Source organism: Nannobrachium achirus (assembly GCF_963921795.1).
Source record: "Nannobrachium achirus genome assembly, chromosome: 4".
Lineage (NCBI taxonomy): Eukaryota > Metazoa > Chordata > Actinopteri > Myctophiformes > Myctophidae > Nannobrachium > Nannobrachium achirus.
In genome coordinates this window covers 15597323-15617984 of record NC_137813.1, presented here as the reverse complement: position 1 = coordinate 15617984, position 20662 = coordinate 15597323, and the positions used below count along the sequence as shown (strand labels likewise).

The window sequence follows — 20662 nt, the reverse complement described above, 5'->3', positions numbered from 1 at the left end:
TAGCCCATCCCTCACCTGTCTCCCTCCAAAACTACTCCCTTACGGCCGGACTACACCAGAAAATGCGCGCATACGCGCGTACTGTCCGTGAAGACGCTCGCGTATGCGTAAGCGCTCCAGGCTACACCAAAGGAGGGAGTATATGTGAGGAAGACCAGATAGTCTGTGTACAAAACGCATACGCGTGGTTAAAAAATAGAACCGATCCTATTTTTAGGGAATGCGTATCCGTGGTTCGCGCTATCCGTACGCCTGGTGTAGCCGGCTGAATTGATATACATTGGATCTATCCAAAACGCGCTTACGCGCGCACGACCCGCATACGCACTGACGCGCGCAAAACGGCTTGGTGTAGTCCGGCCGTTAGGGCGCGTCCAAACAGTCAGAGGCAGATGTTATGTCTCTGATCGAAGAAGGCAGTGGTATCGGGCTAAAGCCTCACCCTAATATGGAGTTACAAGTTGTAGCTACAGTATGTCATAGACGAGTGGTTCTGGGGACCCCCCCACCCTGACCAGCACTAAGAGTTGAGGCATTGTATTTTGTATAACACTATGTTCTATTGTGAAAGTAGCAGATCTACATGCTCACAATGCCTCGTGTATGCTATTTTCACAATTTCTGTCTTTAAATTGTCACTTTAGACATGTACAGATACCCTCTTTACACTTAAAACTTTATGGTTGTTTGTTTACTGTTTTACAATGTTGCACATTAAGTTAATCATCTGGGGACCTCCCAAAATAATTTGGCGATCCCCCTGGGGGTTCCGACCCACAGGTTTGAGAACTGTCATAGACTGGCCACATTTATCCAACACTAGCTTCTAATCCAACACTTTAATGCATAATAGGATATAATGGCCATATTGTTTTGTGTTTTTGTTTAGAACCATGTCAAATCTAAATGTCATCTATTCATCATTATCCGGAAAATAAATAAAACTGGGTTATTTGATTGAAACCTTGGTTCCTGGTGGTTTCGTGCTTTGTGGCTCCAGTTTGAACTTTAAATCCACACACACACACACACACGCACACACACGTTTCACTCGCCCCCCGGCTCAACTGTGTCAAGTTGTGCAGCAGCAGCGCACCCAAAGTTATGAGTGCAGCTTACACAGTCACAGAGACATTGTGATACCATGCTGCCTGATTAAAAAGGCCCGACCCAACCCAAAGGCCAAAGCCCAACAAATACATGACCAAGTGGGCCCTGCCGACCCATGGGGTACCGTCGGGCTCAGGCTGAAATCCTAAGCTCTAGCGCCTGTGCAAATCTGCACTGTTAAGGCCCATTCCCACTGGGATAACAGATACAAAATTATTTTTCTCCAGATATTTTTCCATTCAAAGTGGATGGTAGATACAGATAAAAAAAAACATCTATCACAGATAAAAGAAATATCTGTTGCAGATATTTTTTGCCAGACCCAGGGGGTCGGCCTACAAAAGGCTTTGTCGGTCTGTCGGTCTGTCTGTCGGTCGGTCCCTCTTTTCCTCAGTGTGCCTGTGTTTGCCTCTGACTGCTCATCTGCCCCTCCCTTCCCTTGCTCGGCTGATTGCCTTGAGTGCCGTCACCTGTACAGGACCAGCTGAGTTGAGTTGGCTGACGAGCTGCTGACACTATAAATTCCTCAGCCCATCTACAAGCTCAGAAACATTTCCAGCTGCTCAGCCTATACAATCCTGTGTGTTCATGTGTTAGTTCAGTGCCATACTAGTGAAAACAGCCGATCTACAAGCTCTTGCTATTAAGTGTTGAAAATGTTCCGCCCCCCCCCCCCCCTTCCCCATGGAGCAACACTAAGATTGATCCACCCCCCCCCCCCCCCCCCCCTTCCTTGCATTCTGATTTTCATTGCGGGTCTGGCAGAACCAGGTGACCTGGTCTAGTTTATCTGTATCTACCATCCACTTTGAATGGAAAAATATCTGGAGAAAGAGATTTTTTTTTAATCTGTTATCTGGTCCAGTGGGAATGGGCCTTCAGGCATGCATGACAACAGTATCTGTTGTGCCAAATCAAACCAGAGCTATAATAGTCAGCCAATATAAGGTGTGAAGTGCCTTGAGATTCCACACTATTATACACAAGCATTACACAGATTCTAATGTCACATAGATATAGGAGTTCAGTGATACAGAAAGAGCGGAGGTATCGATCGAGAGAGAGAGACAGAAATAGATAGAGAGAACTGTATTCCCATTACAGTCCATGCATAGCAGCATTTCTGTCTCTGAACCGCCTCTACTAGAGGGAGTGAGGTCACAGTCTGTCCAGTCTCAGGTTTTCTCCTATTCTGAGTGTGAATGTCCCTCCAATATGAGAATAAACACGGGATGCATAGGAAGTGTTACCAAAGTCTGCCTAATGAAGTATTACATAGTAGTTGACTTTATAAGTCATTATAACAGGCTTTATGTGTTATTATAATTTATAAAGCATCATGAGTATTTTAACTATATGTATATAGATTATATATAGCAGATCACAATGCATTATAATTATGGGCACAATGCAATGTAGACACATAGGATGCATACCAAATAAATACTCCCAAGTAAAAACTGGAATTTATTTTAGTTTGAACGGTCTGTTGCTTGCATCACCTTGAAACAGCAAGCGTTTACAATTTACAATTTGAAATGCAACGTCCCATTTAACACCCCGACAGCCAGTACAGCACTTTAATATTCATACATTTAATAAAAACATAAAAGCAGAAAGGTTTGTATATGTATGTGTGTTTGGTAGATCACTTCTCTGTCAGCAAAACAATGTTTCTTGGCAATAACCTATTATTGAATAGAATGTATCTCGTAATGTAATGTGTATTCATATATATGTTACAGTATGTTTGGGTAACTCAGGACGTTCATTGTAAGAGCGCTTGTTTTGTCGTTCACCACACACTAATCACCACCAGATGGCGACGACAGCCATTCACTAGTGCAGGCGCTGACGTCACTTGTTTGCGACTCTCTTTCTTTATTTACTAGCCTAGCTCGGCGGTGTTTAGCCATTAGCTTAGCCATTAGCTTACTATGAGCGTTTATCGTGGGCTTGCCCAGGCCGTAATAAAGATTGCATTCACCACGGCTTCGTAACTCGCGCGGCCGGCCCTGGCCCGCTCTTCGCGGGCCAAGGTCCGCTGGCCTTCGCGCCGCTTGCAATGTCATGGACAATCGAGCGGCTCCGCCTGGAGGACGTCGTTGTGGCGACCGCTTGTTCCGCCCCGTGCGGCACCACGAGTGCTCCGTTTCTCGAACGTACTGTTTCTCTAACAAACCGTGACATATATACTCATGTCCGAAACAATTACTTCAAATAAATTCAAAAATATCAAAAGTAGCAAATCTACAGTACATAATAGCTGCTACTTTTGTGTGACGCTGTAGTATGATCAAGTAGTGTCACCACTTATTGACCATTATTTTAAGCTTTAAGCTTATTTTAAGCAGATCTACAAGCTCACAGCCCGGCACCAAGTGCCACGCTGCGAGCTTGTAGATCTGCTATTTTTGAAAGATCATGACAATATGAGCAAGTCTTTGAATATATTGACCCAATTCTATAAATGTCTCCTAAATCCTAACAGGTTTCTGAAAAACGTATGATTCAGTGGTGCTCAAACCTTTTCATGTCAAGGACCCCCAAAATGATAGGTATTTTGGCCACGGACCCCCATCTCAAAATATGTTGTTCCAGGGACCCCCCGGAAGCAGAGATTTGAGTTACAAAGGTTTGCTTTGAACAATATATATTCAAAGATTTGCACACATTTTCAAGATTTTTCAAAAAATAGCAGATCTATGAGGCCCTCCCCCAAAACAATGAATCAGCAATGCAACGCTGAAAGTAGCAGACCTACAAGCTCAAAGCATGGCGTGAAGCGACACATTTTGAGCTTGTAGATCTGCCATGTTTGCCATTGACTGAATTTGAATCCTGAAAAGTGAACGTTTTGAAAGTATGAGGTTTCTACCCGACAGGTATGTCATGTTATGCTTCTAAAGGATGGAGGCACCAATTCTTTACAGCACCGCTTATACATACGATTCTCTAATAGAAGTAAGTACGTACATACACTATTTACAATTTGATAGAAACAACCACACGTTATATAGCACAAACTTGTAGATACTAGGGCATTAACGACTTGTGATTTTTGCAAGTCAACTCAGTAAAAAGTTGAGTTGAAGTCGACTTTATCGTTTGATGGCGTCATAACATCACACACGACCCCCCAATTATTTGGGGGGGGGGGGGGTCCCAGATGATTAACTTAATGTGAAACATTGTTTTCTCACTCAAACAAACCAACATAAAGTTTAAGTGTAAAGAGTATCGACACATTTCTAAAGTGCCAATTTAAGGACTTTTTAATACCTCTAAAATGACAAATTAGGCTAAACATTGTCCGAATTGTCAAATATAGAGAGCCAGAAATAGAAAGTTTTCTTTTTTTCCAACTTCGACTTTCTTTGGAGGGAGTCAACTTGTGTAATGAACTCGACTGAGTCAACTTGTCAACTTTTTCGTTAATGCCCTAACATATACTACTGTAGGCCAGGGCAATGGTTCTAAAAGTGGCCTCTCTCTTACAATACTATAGGTGGGTCCCCAGCTAAATTATCGTTAGTTAGAATCCAAATGGAGCCTTACAGGCCAGTAAATCGAAGAGTGCATGAATGGAACTAAATGGACAAGTTCCAATCGGAACTCAGGCCACTTTTCCACCAGGGTTGAACCGGTTCGGATCCCACCCCCCTCCCCCCACCCCCTGCCTAATTTTGAACCATTTCAGAGTGTTTCCACTGAAAAGGAATTGGTTCAAAACCCTAAAAGTTGCTTCAGAACTGGAACAAAAAATATATATACTTGGTTAATCTTGGCCCTGAACTGGGAACCAAAGTGGGCGTGTCACTGTTCCACAGGTTGGAAGATGTAGATGCGATATAAACAATGGAAAAAGCAAGTAAAACATATTTTAAAAATACGACAAGAAAAAGGAGCATCTGCCATTGACTTTCCCCCATGAAATCGAGCGATCATAATCAACACATTGCTGGCCAGGTCTGGACTGGAATTGAACCTGGGGCAATTGGGGACTCCTGCTCCACAGGCGGGGGCCTAAAACTGGTGCTTAAATCTCGTGGAACGCAAGCCGGAAACTCAAGTTCGCGTCCGGTTTCGTAAAAGCACAAACGTTACAAGAACCTAGAATGGAAACAGTTCTAGAACCAAGGTTCCTTTGGTGGAAAAGGGGCCTCAGAGTTTCGGGGGGGGCTGTGGGATAATGCATACCAAACTGAGGGTCCTTGAAAAATAAATAAGAAAAAGAAAATGGAGAATACCTGCTGTAAGGGTTAAAACAACACTACAGTACTTTGGCAACTGGGCCTTCTTTTAATTAACATTCTCAGTCAGATGGATTGTTGCACTTGTGGGTATTTTTCATTCATTTGGTCAAAAGTTTTCAAATGTTCAAGATTTTTCAAAAAATAGCAGATCTATGACCCGAAAAAAAAAACACTGAATCAGCAATGCGACACTGAAAGTAGCTACAAGCTCAAAACATGGCGTGAAGCGACACATTTTGAGCTTGTAGATCTGCCATATTTACTGAATTTGAATCCTGAAAGTGAACGTTTTGAAAGTATGATGTTTCTACCCGACAAAATTGCTGATGTGCAAAAAGAAGCAAGTATTGGCCCAAGCAAACCATGAAGACACTGTATTGACATATCTGCATAATTAAGACACTCATGAGCTACGCGTCTAAAAGCCTGAGTTGTATGCTTAGTTGCGTGCAGAAATGAACCTCCACTCCAAGCTTGAGCTTCTGGATCCACTATTTTTGGGGGCAACCGAGTGTAAATCACCGGTGATACTGACTAAAACTGTAAGTGTAGTACGGAGGAAGGGTCACACTGATCACTGCATACAGAGGCGGATGATTCCATTCTAATTAGCGGAAAATTCAGAATCTAGAGCAGTGATTTTCAACCCTTTTCACATCAAGGTCCATTATTTATTTGGCATTTGAGCGTCCGGCGTTAAGAAGAGCAACGGTAAATATCTGTGGTGGTGTCTTCTGAGCCAGGGCTTTGAGCCAGAGCAGGCTGCAGCACATCTGATCAGCGCATCCAAACACATCAAACTCGGAATAGATATGTTTGACATACCAAACAAAGATGCATTCTACATAGTCAGCAAATTCCTGCTGGAGAAACTCAACCCCACACGTTTTCACAGACATTGACACACACACAACAGTATTGTAATGTTACGTAAAGTTGGATGTTATCCTGACACACACAACACAGGGGCTATGGCTCCCCAGGCAGGTTCTCAGCTATGGCCGCCCCTACTCTGCTCTTTTTCCCCTCTACACCAAACCTCTTCTAAAAAAAAATGCAGATCTACAAGCTCACGACGCCTCGCGTAGGCACGTTGTGAGCTGCTTTCGTCAAATGTTCCCGCCAGGGACACTAGTGGTTGAAAAATACAAATCCTGTCAAATCCTGTCCTGTCGCACAAATATTTGGCACCCCCACCCCACTACAGTACCGCTGAGAACTCCCTAGGGGTCCCGGACCCCCTGTTGAAGATAATCAAATGATAAAGTTGGCGCAAAAAGCACTTTTACAATATGGTCTATATGCACAGCAGAGATTTTGGAGAGAAGTGGAGTCTCTTCTCACTTCCTTCACAGGTGTTACCAATAACACTAATGAAGACTATGTTGTTCTGGTCAAATATAGAGTCAGGGTGCTGATATTGTGCATGTTGGCTCCCTGGAAACACTCTGCTATACCTGTGGGTCTCTAAAGTGTGGTCCAGGGACCCGCATGGTTCCTTGGGGGTGTCCAAATAACCCCTTGAAAAAGGTGTGCAACTCTGAGAGTGTACAAATGGAACCAAATGGACCTAGAGTTATGGGGGTCCTTGACATTTCTCTGCAATATATGGCTGCTGTTCATATAGCCTATCAGAGGGTCAGATTACAGTCACTGGTTCATTTAAAAATGCCATGCTTTCTTCACTAGCCTCACGTACAGCCAGACGATCAGAGAGCAGAGATCTCTGCCTACCGAAGATGCACCTCTGTCGACATTTAAATTCAATGCATGGGCTAAAACCTTTACGGATTTAAAACGATAACCAAACTGCAGAATAAATGACAAGACTTTCGGGGCGGCCCCTCCGTATTTGGGACGGAGATGTTTATTTTTGTTGTCAGCCAGACGTTCCCGCCGCTGTTCTAGAGCGCTGCATTCAACGTTGTTGCTGAAACGTCAGGTGGAAAGAAACCCTGAATGCCCAAACCGATTTTTAAGTAGTGAGAATAGCCCGATCCACAAGCCCACCACGCTGAGGTGTTTTTTACTACTTTTTTCTCTCCACTACTTTTGTGCAACACTCTTGTACGATGAAGTCGGGCATGAATTTACAACGAACATTCAAAAGTCAGAATATGGAGATACAAGGGATCCACCCGACAGTCAGCAACGATACACAGCAGTGAAACAGCTATTTTCGCTCAGTGTTCGCACTCTAAGAAGAGAGATGCACTTTTTTGTGTGTAGCGTGTTCTTGTGCCTGTTCAGTAGTTCTCCACCCAGGAATTCTCCATGGAGAAAGCGTCGATGACTTCCTTCATGGCCAGATTAGGGATGAGTTGGTCTTGGGTCAGCGGGGCGCGGGTCACAGGGTCAAAATGGCCGACCCGCTGGAAGTAAACATCAAGCGATTAAGGGGTTATCCACACGTCCGTACACAGACAAATGTGTCCTTGTCTGTGGCGAATTTTAGACTTTCTGTTTTACACACCATTTTTTTTTTACTATATATACTACATATTATGTACCGGTATACAGTATATACAAGCTCACAGCACGGCACAGAGTGCCGTGCTGCAAGCTTTTAGATCTGATTTTTTTTTAAGTCCTGAACATTTTTGACCCGATTCTATAAATGTTTTCATGTCAATGGACCCTCAAATGTACATGTATTTGGCCGCAGACCCCCGCCCTCCCCATCTCAAAATATGTTGTTCCAGGGACGCCCAGAAGCAGAGATTAGAGTTACAAAAGTTTGCTTTGAAAAATATAATATTCAAAAGATTTGGAAGTACTGTGTAAGCAAATGTACTTAAGTACTTTACAACAACTGGTTCTCAACCTTTTCAGGCCACGACCCCAAAAATAATGATATTTTAACTGGGGACCCCCCACCCTGAGGAGCACTAAGAGTTGAGGCGTTACATTTTGTATAACACGGTTTCTATTGTGAAAATAGCAGATCTACATGCTCACAACGCCTCGCAACAATTTCTGCCTCTAATATTTGACAATTTGGCCAATGTTTACCTTAATTTGTCATTTCGGAGATAAAAAGTCCTTAAATTGTCACTTTAGAAATGTAAAGATACCCTGTATACACTTAAACGTTATGTTGGTCTGTTTGCTGTTGAGTGGAAAAACAATGTTGCATAATAAGTTAATCATCTGGGGACCCCCCAAAATAATTTGGGGACCCCCCTGGGTCCCGACCCACAGGTTGAGAACCACTGCTTTGCACCACTGGTTTACGGTACCTGCAGATGATCGTCGATGTCTTTGCGGTCGAAGGTGATACCACTGGGCGAAATGCACGGCTCCTTCATCAACTCAAAGCTGATCTTTCCACACAGGTAGTCTGGGATGTCCCGCTTCTGTCAGACAACACACACACACACACACACACACACACACACACACACACACACACACACACACACACACACACACACACACACACACACACACACACACACACACGTGTAAATAACAACAAGAAACCAGTTAGATTGACAAGATGTTTGTTTTTCACCACAATAGCCTACTGTAACAGGGGGTCCTCAGAGTTACTACAGGGGGTCCTCCAAATCTTTGTGTGACAGAAATATTTTATCTCAGTTTTTTTATATTGACCACTTGAACCCTAGCGTCCATATTCGGAGAACTTTAGCCAAAAATAGCAGATCTACAAGCTCACAACGCCCCGTGATGCGAGGCGCTGTGAGCTTGTAGATCGGCTATTTTCGGCAAAGAGCTTTTGTGTAGAGGGGAAAAAGAGCAGACTAAGTACAGAGTGAAAGGTCAAGTTTATTAAGTATTTACAGTGGTTAAATATCTGAAAACACAAATTGACATGAATCCAAAATACACTGATGATTGTGGTGTCAAACAATATGGAATCTATGAAAAGGTCCCTGTTTCATCTCTCTCAACTAAGGGGTCCTTGGCCTGAAAACATTGGAGACCCCTGGCCTACTGTATACTACCGACACATCTGGGGGGGGGGTCTAAACTCAATGTGTCGGCTCAGCAAACTCAAACACGTCGCCTTGCGATGGCCTGCGAGCTTGTAGATCAGCTTTTTGTTGTTCTAATTTTATTCTTATTTTTGAAAGAAAAAATAGATGAAGTTACATCATTTTAACCATGTAAATCAGTGGTACTCAACCGGGGGTCTGGGGACCACCAGTGGTCCATGAGGGGGTTCCAGGTGGTCCCCAGCTAAATGATGCAGAGTTGGTGTACACATGGACCCTTATAGATCTTTAACTCTTGAGTGTAAAATGACCCTCAACAGGTCCATTTGGTTTCATTTTTTATGCTCAAGAGTTATTGTTAATCACTTGCGAATTTGCAAGCAGTCTACACAATGAGACAATGTGGAATTGTTATTTTGATCGTTTGCCTGTTATCTCTCTTATACCACATCAATACAGCATGGAAATCTTATCCAACGATAACAAAATATTCGTAGTTTGGGTTCTGAGAGGCTAAAACAAAAGGTGGCCTTGGGGATCAAATGCTGAATAAATAATGGACCTTGATATGAAAAGGGTTGAAACTAGGGTATTAACGACTTGTGATTTGTACAGAGTCGACTCGACTCTGTAAAAAGTTGAATTAAAGTCGACTTTATCGTCTGATGACATCATCACATCACACATTACCCACCAAATATTTTGGGGGGTCCCCAGATGATTAACTTAATGTGAAACATTGTTTTCTCACTCAACTGTAAACAAACCAACATAAAGTGTAAGTGTATAGAAGGTATCTGCACATTTCTAAAGTGCCATTTTAAGGACATTTTAATATCTCTAAAATGACAAATTAAACATTGTCCAAATTGTCAAATATATAGAGGCAGAAATTGTGAAAGTAGCCGATCTACATGCTCACAACAACACAAGGCCTTGTGAGCATGTAGATCTGCTATTTTCACAATAGATTTTTTTTTTTCAACTTCGACTTTCGACTTTCTCTGGTGGGAGTCGACTTGTGTAATGAAGTCGACTGAGTCGACTTGTCGACTTTTTTGTTAATGCCCTAGTTGAAACCCACTGGTGTAAATGGTTTAAACGCCCGCTGAGCATTCCTGATGCACAGGATTAGTTGGTTTGCAGAGAGTGAAGCTCTAATGTTAAGTTAGCAGCTGTCACCAGTACTAACCTTTCGCTTTTCATCGACTTGACAGAACAGCTCCTCCATGTCTGAAATGTATCTATCCTACAGGAGAAAGCACATCAATAGAAACATCAATTCATGCATATGATCATAATCATTAAACTAAGCTGAGCTCCAATCGGTATTCGGGAGAAACAAATTATAACATCATATACACTACACCATCATATCATTTATATTGCTATGATATAAATGGTAAGGTGGAATGGTCAATAGATACACAGCCGATTACGTCACATAATCTCCTGCAAAATGGCATCAGAATTCAGGATATAATAATAATATATACCATCAGACCATTTATTTATATATTACTATAACATAAATAGTAAAAGTGGATTCCACAGGGCCACTAAACTGCTCCACAAGGCTAGTCCACAAGGCGCAAGCTGGTGTAAAAGGACTGTGTCATTTCTTTTTTAGTTATGTTCTTTAACATACCCTTTTTGTGTAGCGGCGGATTCTGAGGGTCATAATGGGTATCTAGAGGGGAGAAATCCTCATGCCCATCTATAGGAAAATTAGGAAGATTATAGTTGGGTTTGTTCCACTTTTGTTTAAACTGCCCCACACTTGCCTTGTACCATAGCCCAACACTGTACTTTGATTTGGGTAATCTGCACAAATGAAAATTACATAGTTCCATCATTCAGGATTTTGTTAAGTCACTATCAGTGGAATTGTTGAATCGGTGTACATAGGACCATTTATTGTTGATTGCTGGGACCATTTATTGTTGATTGCTGGGACCATTTATTGTTGATTGCTGCTGAGTATGATTTTGAGATTAGTCTTCAGCAGGATGCATCCTTGGAAGAAGAAAAGAGTATAGAGCCTGTTTTGGGTTTTGAACAGCAAAAAAAGCTTTTGGTGTTAAAACGGCAACATTTGGTGCTATTGGAAAAATGTAATCAACACACTTGAGAGGTTCAGGTTGGATTGAAGTATAATAAATTAGAGTTGATCCAACAGTCTGCAGATTCACTGAGCAGTGAGCACTGACACTGGCTCACAGGGGCGTTGCAACAAAGTCTGGGCCCTGGGTACAAGGATTCGTTGTGGGCCCCCATATGAATGTTCTTCATAGGGGGGATAATGATATCCTCCAACAGTTCCCAGACCAAGAGGCAGCAACAATCAGAAATGATCTTTCCAACTTCTACAACTTTGCACTCAACTACCTGGAAAAGTGGTATGACTTCACAGAGAACAACTACCAGAACAATGTTGCATGCTTGGCACTGAAGAGCAGGTTCACATTGATTCTCCCAGCTCAATGATGTGGTGGAGGCCCTACAGATCAGAGGGAAACTGGACATGGATGAGCTGTACGATGAGTATGAGAATAGAATAGTTTGTTTAAACATGAATCATTTATTGTGGACTCTGGGTCAGTACAGTGCTAGATTTTAATGATGTGCTGCTATTCTTGTGTTTCACTCACTGCCAGGTGCTTTCTATGGTGCTGAATGTGCATTGCCAAAATTGCGTTTGTAGCTTATCTTTTTCTGCTGTGCATATATCAATGTTTTTATTATATACAAGGCTAAGAATCCCCCAGGGAACATGTAAATGTCTCCTTTGATCAGTAATAGGGGTCCCCACGTCTCTCCCTCTCTTTAGTAAACAGAAAATACATGTTTAGGTCGGGATACCAATTTTATCCAATCAGGAGAGCGATAACTCATACAGGATAAACAAGTGAAATTGGGAGTAATGATCTATTCTAAAGGAACTCTATTGAACCATCCTTAACCGGCTCACTCCGCTCTGGAAATTCTAACTCACATCAAAGGCAAGAAGACTAAGCTTGTAGATCGGCTATTTTTCGTGAACCTTTTCAAAAAGAGCAAAAAAAGGTTGTTTGTTCCAATAACTAGACTTTTAGAGTTTTTACTTTTTTAAAAGGGATAAACATGGATTTGTTTCTATTATATTGCTCACATCCCTTTTCTTTTTTCATCTTAATAGTTGTTGTTTTTTTAACCAAAAAGCAACTTCCAAAACTTGCCAGCCCTCCTCCCTTTCCTGCTGAATTGACTGTGAACCAGTGTGCATCATGGTGACAGACGTACATATTTGGACTGGATGGCGGTGAGGCTGTGTTGACTTCTGCCATTTTCCGACTTCTCATCTTGTTTGTGTCTGCAGTCCTCCAGCTCTCTGTGGAGCAGACATGAACCAATTCATCCACAATGCATGCATCACTTAACACTTTAAACTGCAGGCCACCAGGAGCGTTGGCCCCACCTCTCTGCCTTCACTGTCGGCTAGCTGGCAGCCATAGCGACTAGGCCGTCAGACCAGACCAGAGCCTTGTACAGAGAGTTCTGCGGGATCAGAATCAGCACCGCTCACATGGTTCATGCATGCCGGAAATGTAACTTTTTCCCCCATAGATTCGAATGCATTCCGTAAACTACCGGTTCAGCGCTTTGTCAATATTCGCAGATAGAAGTGTATGTAGAAGAAGTGAACGGAGATGACGTGACTCTCCAGTAGAGGGCTCTGAAACCGGACCAACTGAGTACAGCTAGGTGTGCGGATGATTGACAGATCCATCTAAAAAAATTGAATATTGTGTAAAAAAGCATGGCATGCCAAATCATATTACTAAATACTGAATCAATCAAATTAAAATCTCTCCAGGGTGTTCATAAAAGCCTGATTAGATGATAAAATGACCAAAAGTTTTTTTGAAAGTGAAATATCCCTCTAAGTAAAAGTATCAATAATGCAATGTAGACACTAAAATCTACAAAGTAACTACGGTAGTAACTAAAGCTTTCAAATATATGTAGTGGAGTAAAATAATAATATTTGCCCCTGAGATGTAGTGGAGTAGAAGTAAAATAGCAGATCGACAAGCTCACAACACGTTGCTTTGCACCACGTTGTGAGCTTGTAGATCTGCTTGTTTCCCTACATCTTAGACATTTGTGTTCTAATTTATGGAATTTCTATTTTTCTTTGATTTGTTTTTTTCTTCGTGAAATGAATGGGGGGGATTGATTGACATTGATGTGAAAACTGACATGTTGATTAACCCATTCAGGCCGGGTATACATTTTAGTGTATGGGAGGGGCTTACAGTACATGTACAGTATGTATCAACATATTTGTTTTTGTAGGCTAATTTCCGATTTGGGACTAATAGGTTAGGCCTAAATGTGCTTTGTCCCTGACAGTGCTTTGTCCCTGACAAATAAATAAAAAATAAATAAATAAGACTCAAAGACCGGCACATTCCCCGGTCTCCCGTGACGGAAAAACATACCGTCTCCGTCATGGTGGAAAGCTCCCAAAAACTGTTACTTTTCTGGAATCAAATGTAAAAAGTAGCAAAAGTAGCAGACCTACTTACTAGCTAGCGGATGCTACGGCTGCTTAGGCTGTGGCATGATCAAGACAGGCATTCATTTACGAGAAAAACAACAATTTAATAAAAAGACAAGAGAATCCTTTACATACAGCTCTATAGTAAATCCTATAAAAAAGGATAATGCAGTCAAATTGGGATCTCATAAGCAGTGACCCTATTCTTAGGAAGGTTGTTCCTGCCCCACCTAAGGTCAGTTTTAAGCTGGCCCCCACATTACAGGATAGGCTGGTGCCAAGCCATTTCCCTGCCAACAAGCAATTTACAGACTTTAAGACACAAATAATGTATGACACAAAAGCATTAATCAACTGTAACACTACATTTGTGGTATACCGCTCGTCTTGTCCCTGTGGTGGCTTTTATATAGGTCGCACAACAGATGACTAATAGTTTCAGAGCACAAATATGCTATCAGAATAGGTCATCTGGAATAGCCTATGGCTAAACACTTTTACTTGTACATAACAGCAATCCAGATAGTCTCAATGTTGAAGGCATAGAAACTATGAAAAACAACATTAGAGGGGGTGATCGACCAAAACTATTATTGCAGAGAGAAACCTTCTATTATATACAGAATCATACGCAAGCAACTGTATGTCCAGGATTGAATGATGAAATTGATTTCAGTCCTTTTCTGTATTTGTCCTTATACAGTATATGTGGAACAGTCCTTGCTTTCTGGCAGATGAATAGATGCATCTATTTTCTGTCTTGTGGTTTATAAATATATATTTTTTTACATTTACAATATAATTTCTCTTCTTTGTGCATTTTCTGTTTCTTGTCTTGTTTGGTTTCACACCCATGGCTCACCTATTTTGTAGAGCCATCTAGTGGTTACTCTGTATTTGTCATCTGTGTCTGATTTCCTCAAGGCTGTTTGAAGTTTGCAATCTGTATGTGTGTGTGTATATAAGGGGACTTTTAGTTTTAGGGGTTATACCCCGAAGAAGTTTCTTTCTATTGTGAATTAGCCACCAGAAAATAAAGTCTTGCTTTTTATTTTGTCACTAGAAGCGTGCCTTGGTTTCTTTTTCCTTAGTTACAAAGTTAGAATATGGAGATGGTTTCTGCCCGACAGCAACAATATAAATTTTTGTACAGTAAAGTACATAAGTACTGTACCTCTCAGAGGCAAATATTGTACTTTCCGAAGACTTCAGATAGGCCTACTAGTTACTTTGTCGATTTTGATTATTTTTTACAAGACATAGAGAACCACATCAGCCCTTTCAGCTATCTGAAAATAGAGCCCCAATAGATCCACAAGCTCACAATGCGATGTGAGGCTGATGTTAAGTACAGTTTGATACCAATACTTTTGTGCCTTTACTCAAGTAAATGTTTAATTCCAGACTTTTACTTGTAACAGAGTATTCTACATTGCAGTATTGATACTTTTACTTACTGTAAGTAAAATTTAAAAAAAGAAAAGAAAAAAGGGAGTACTTTTTCCACTACTGACAGCACCAACAATGCCCAAAAAACAACAGCCCTTTTTCACCCACCTCTCTTTCTCGGCGAGGATGAGTTTGGTGAGGTAGGCATGCAGTTCATTCTCCTGGGCTAAGCGTTTCTCCTCCAAGCTGTTCCAGCGCTTCTTCTTGGCGATTCGGAGCGCGCTGGGAATGTCGTCGCCGAAGTTCAGCCGCTGCTCTTTGGCCAGGTTGTAAGCTGCAGCAACAGACAGGGTTGTCGTGACGATCGCGACCTTCCTTTTTTGATTACATTTACATTAAAAGAATTATAATAATAATACTGACAATTGCCATCGACAAGCTCACAACGTGTGTCATTGTGTTGTGCGTTGTAGATTTGCTATTTTCACTAGTTCTGTGCAACACTTAATTTACGAAAATACATAAAAGGTTGAAATATGGTGGCGACACAAGGCACAATCTATTATCTAGGGATGGGCATTTGGAGCTTTTCCTGTAAATGTCTAACCTTTGTAATGTCGGTGGTTAACCGTGGTTATTTATTTTTCTAGCTTGTGGATCTGCTATTTTTACTAGTTTGGGTCCCAGGCAAACGTCTCTTTTTTGGGTCTCGACCTGAAAGGTTTGGGAACCACTGGTCTATGACACCATCATACTGTATCAATAAATAAAGTCCCGGTCCTATGTGTGGGCAGTGCACTGGGATCAATTCACCTTTTTTTGCCGAGAAGCATATGCGGTACCATTTAAACCCTCCATAATTGGTAAAACTGGAAATAACTTATTAGAAACACTTGATAGGGTCTTTTTCTCACTATCTACCAAATCTCTTTGCCAAAAAATAGCCGATCTACAAGCTCACAACGCGCCGTGTTGTGACACGTTGTGAGTGTGTAGATCGGCTATTTTTTGGAAAAATGTTCCGCCCCAAGATAATGGATGTTGGGGATATTTTTCCTTTGGTCCCAATAATCGGGACATGACATTTTCATATGGTCCCATCCCTACACCTCTAACAGTGACAGTTTGAGGTGTTCTGAACTGCCTTCACTAAATGTATGTGTGCCAATCCATGGTTCATTTTATAGAAGAATCTTCTGAAGTTCAGTTGTATTCTTCTATGCTAGTCTGGCCAATTAAAATCTTATCTTGAAATTATAACTGCTTTTTAGTTTTACACCTCCCCATTATTTATTCTTTTGCAGATCTGCACTGATCTCAGAAATAGCCCCTATGGAATCCTCCAAGACTGAAATCAGTCCCCAGGACTGAGAACTTTAACCCCTGGCCTGCACACACCTTTCTTCAGGTTGCCTATGGCTTCGTCGTAGCTCTCCATCTCCAGGTGACACTGTCCCATGAAGAAGTGTGCCTTGACCGACTGGCTGTCCAGCTCCAGCGCGTGTCTGCAGTCCGCTAGGGCCTTGTCGTGCTGCTGCAGCTTCACGTAGCACAGCGCACGGTTGGTGTAGTACGCCGGGACGGACGGCATGTGGCCCTGGAGCAAGGATGGCACGATATATAGAACATTTCATGTCACGATTATTGTGGCCAACATAATAGCGTTTTACGATATAATCGCGATAATCAAAAACATCCCCCGACATGCATTATTCTGGAGCAGACGTTTGTCAAATGTATCTGATCTACAAGCTCACGACTCGCGGCGACGTGTTGTGAGCTTGTAGATCGGCTATTTTTGGCAAAAGGATTTGATGTTCTTTCAACGGGTTTAAGTGGTACCTGATGTGCAGCTTGCCAAACAAAAGGTGAATTGATCCCAGTGCATGACAGAGGACAATTTCACGATAAATTAAATCTCCACGATGCGATTATTGTGAGTGTTCTTTGGAGGGAGAGGAGGGGTGGGAGATTAGATTGGCAGGCGTTGGCATTGACGGTTGCCCGACTGCCCGTGGCGAGTAAATAAAACATCCGGGCAGATGGAGTTTGCTTTCGGGTTGCCCAACGGGCAAGTCTGCTTTTTGTGGGGAAGCAATTGTCTTAAAGGGATAGTTCACCCAAAAAAATAACGTTTTTTCCTATCGATTACTCACCTCATGGAGACTTGAATTCATGGGTATTTTTTGTTGTTGTTAATAATCTTTTAAGCTAATAATTTGAGGACCATCAGTGGTTCCCTAAGGAGACACAAAGAGCCTGCTTTGTTCCCTATGGAGACACAAAAGAGTCTCCTCAAATTATTGGCTTAGAAATTAGAGAAAAACTAAAACATATCCATAGTTTTATAAAATTTTTGGGGTGAAGGAAAGTAAAACAAATAATATAAGTGTTAAAATTTCAGATATTTTAAGATTGAGTGAGTGAGCCTGCCTGGGAAACCAGAGCCCCTGGTTGTTGCAGGTACGATTCTAGTTTTAGGCCAGAAATGTGTCGAAGTGCCCTTGAGCAAGACACCTAACCCCTGATTGCTCCCCACTCTGCGCTCCTCTGTGGGCAGCACTCAGCTGGGTTAAGCAGAACACTGAAGTTGCCCCTTGGGATAAGCATGTAAATAAAATAAAAACTTACGATGGCTTTGGTGTAGCAGGCGGCAGCCTCCAGGTACTTGCGGCCCAGGAACAGCCTGTTGCCCTGCTCCTTGGCCTCCTGGGCGGACACCGAGGCGTGCTTCTCGGGGCTGCCCTCCATCTTGTCCACCAGGCGCGCTGCACCCCTGGCAGCTGCCTCTCCGCTTTGCTTCCCTATCTTGGCCGCTTTGTAAACCCCGGCACACACAGCCGTAGGCGTATGGGTCCTAGGAAGCACTTGTGTGGCATAAATTAAAAACATTGTTTAGGCAGGGAAAGCATCTGTGTCTGGCTTTAGATTTTAAGTGCTTTAACCGCTATTTTAAACTTTGGCTATTCAAAAAATAGCAGATCTATGAGCCTGTAGATCTTTTGAAAAAAGTGTGCAAATCTTTGAATATACTGTGTATATATATATATGTAGCAAACATTTGTAACTCAAATCTTTGCTTCTGGGGGGTCCCTCATACACAATCCCTGATCCCCCCCACACACTCACTCACTCTCTCACACACACACACACACACACACACACACACACACACACACACACACACACACACACACACACACACACACACACACACACACACACACACACACACACACACACACACACACATATGTTTGCATCCTTGTCTCTGACTATATGTATGTATATGTCATGTTACATGTATATGTTTGTTTGTTGTTGTTGCCTAGCGTGGCTTGTGAACAGGAATTCCAATGCATTTTAATGACAATTTTAATGTAAATGGCGAAATAAACTTGAAACTTGACACACACACACACACACACACACACACACACACACACACACACACACACACACACACACACACACACACACACACACACACACACACACACACACAACCCACTTCTATCTCGGGGACCCCAATCAGCACAGTAGAATTATCACTGTGTTATAATTCCCCCCGATGAGATGGACCGTACCTGTTCCCTAGCTCCTTTCGGAACCCCTCACTCCACTGCTACGCAGCTCCGAGATGGGGTTCCTACTGGTAGCATGCCGGAATCCTCCGGCCGGATCGCCGATCCGCCGTTAGGGAACACTTTCTTACCTTTGGTGAACACTCTATCCAAAAAGTGACCGGTCTCTATTCATCTATAATCGTTTTACTTCTTTAAGGTGGAAGAAACTCGAAGCAAGGGGGTGAAATAATGTTTTTATATCGCTCGAAAGACCAGCCGGCTCTGTGTTTTCCTGTGTTTTCCCCCCGTTATAGTCTCGCGTGACTGTGAGCATTTGACCAAATCGCGGAGGCAACAGTCTGGCCACGCGAGACTACAACGGGGAAAACACAGAGCCGGCTGGTCTTTCGAGCGATATAAAAACTTTATTTCACCCCCTTGCTTCGAGTTTCTTCCACCTTAAAGAAGTAAAACGATTATAGATGAATAGAGACCGGTCACTTTTTGGATAGAGTGTTCACCAAAGGTAAGAAAGTGTTCCCTAACGGCGGATCGGCGATCCGGCCGGAGGATTCCGTCATGCTACCAGTAGGAACCCCATCTCGGAGCTGCGTAGCAGTGGAGTGAGGGGTTCCGAAAGGAGCTACCTGTTCCCCAGGTTCTATGTTCCCCAGGTTCTATGTTCCCCACTTTCTGGTTTATGGTCACTAAAACTAATGCTGTGAGGTGGGTAACATAGAACCTGGGGAACATAGGGTGGACCCCTACTTGGGAACAGTAAATGTACTTAGTTACTCTACACCACTGAGGACCCGTGGGGTCCAAGTGTATTAAGTGATAAACATTGCATGATGTGTGTGAGGAATATCAGCCATATAGGCTGCATCAAGCCAGACAGACTGTCTCCATTTTAAATGCTGATTGTTTATAGTAATAGTCTACCTCTTGCCATTTGACAAGTTTGTTGGGAAGTCAGACATTTAACATGTCTTAACATGAATCGTAAACAAACCCTGAAATCGTTATAACTACCGGGTAGTTGTCCAATCATGACACATAGCTGTTACCTGCTATTGTACGATACGCCGAATTGAGTGGCTTATCGAATTACGTGACGAAAGGCGTCGCAATTTCATGCTTTTCCTTTTGCAAACTGGTGACGAGTCGACGATCAAATTATCTCCATACAGTGGTTAAAAAAGTAATACAAATAATTGTACTGATAATAATATATAAATAACATTAATATCCTCAACCTCGACAGTCGAAATAGTAAAACAGTGACCTCTAGAATAACATCATTCGATAGGTCGCCGATTTGATTGCAACAGCGGCTGTGCATTGTAATTGTTGTCCACGAGACAACGTCATTTCTATAGCAAAGTGGTTGTATGTTTATATTAAAAAGGGTTGTGATACCTTGCTAGTTAGTTAGAGTATAGTGCCACCGCTGTCTGTCTGCTCTGTTGAAGAAGATGTAGCCTTGTTGCTGCAGTGACTGTCTGTCGACACTGACCAGCTAGCTCTTTGCATCCTCTATGTTGCATTACTGCCACCTTGTGAGAGGTAATATCAGCCAGTGGTTCTCACAACGTTCTCACAGTGGGGTCCTTGGGTCCTTGTCGGATTTCCAGGGGGTCCCCTAGCTCTGGTCCATCGCGTCTCCTCCCGGAGACGCTCTGACAGACCCGTCGGGAAATGGCTAGACTCGAGATTGTTGGCCCCTCCGAGCGCTCAACATCAGTCAAAATAAACAAAACTGTTTCACTACTCACCAAACCAAAGGTAGTTTTGCGTTGTTGAAAGTCTATTCTCCGCGGTGGTGAACCCCTCAGCACC

General features: G+C 42.5%; 1 protein-coding gene across 1 annotated transcript; it reads right to left on the bottom strand.

The window, feature by feature from the left end:
* Positions 1 to 3174: 3174 nt before the first annotated feature.
* On the bottom strand, positions 3175 to 20358 carry LOC308283874 (E3 ubiquitin-protein ligase CHIP-like). Its single transcript, XM_080724390.1, has 8 exons — positions 20243 to 20358; positions 17889 to 18124; positions 16656 to 16854; positions 15426 to 15591; positions 12608 to 12695; positions 10518 to 10574; positions 8606 to 8722; positions 3175 to 7738 (listed from the first exon to the last, which is right to left on the bottom strand). The coding sequence occupies exons 2-8, from the start codon at positions 18006 to 18008 to the stop codon at positions 7613 to 7615; spliced, it is 873 nt and encodes a 290-aa protein (XP_080580516.1). The 5' UTR covers positions 18009 to 18124; positions 20243 to 20358; the 3' UTR covers positions 3175 to 7612.
* Positions 20359 to 20662: the final 304 nt, after the last annotated feature.

What these genes read in the sequence shown, in the direction of transcription:
- LOC308283874 (XM_080724390.1), bottom strand. Translation starts at nt 18,008, where the DNA reads ATGGAGGGCAGCCCCGAGAAGCACGCCTCGGTGTCCGCCCAGGAGGCC. An exon ending in CATAGGCAACCTGAAGAAAG is followed by an intron (nt 15,592 to 16,655) that starts GTGTGTGCAGGC and finishes CTGTTGCTGCAG; the next exon opens with CTTACAACCTGGCCAAAGAG. An exon ending in ACATCGACGATCATCTGCAG is followed by an intron (nt 7,739 to 8,605) that starts GTACCGTAAACC and finishes GTTTACTTCCAG; the next exon opens with CGGGTCGGCCATTTTGACCC.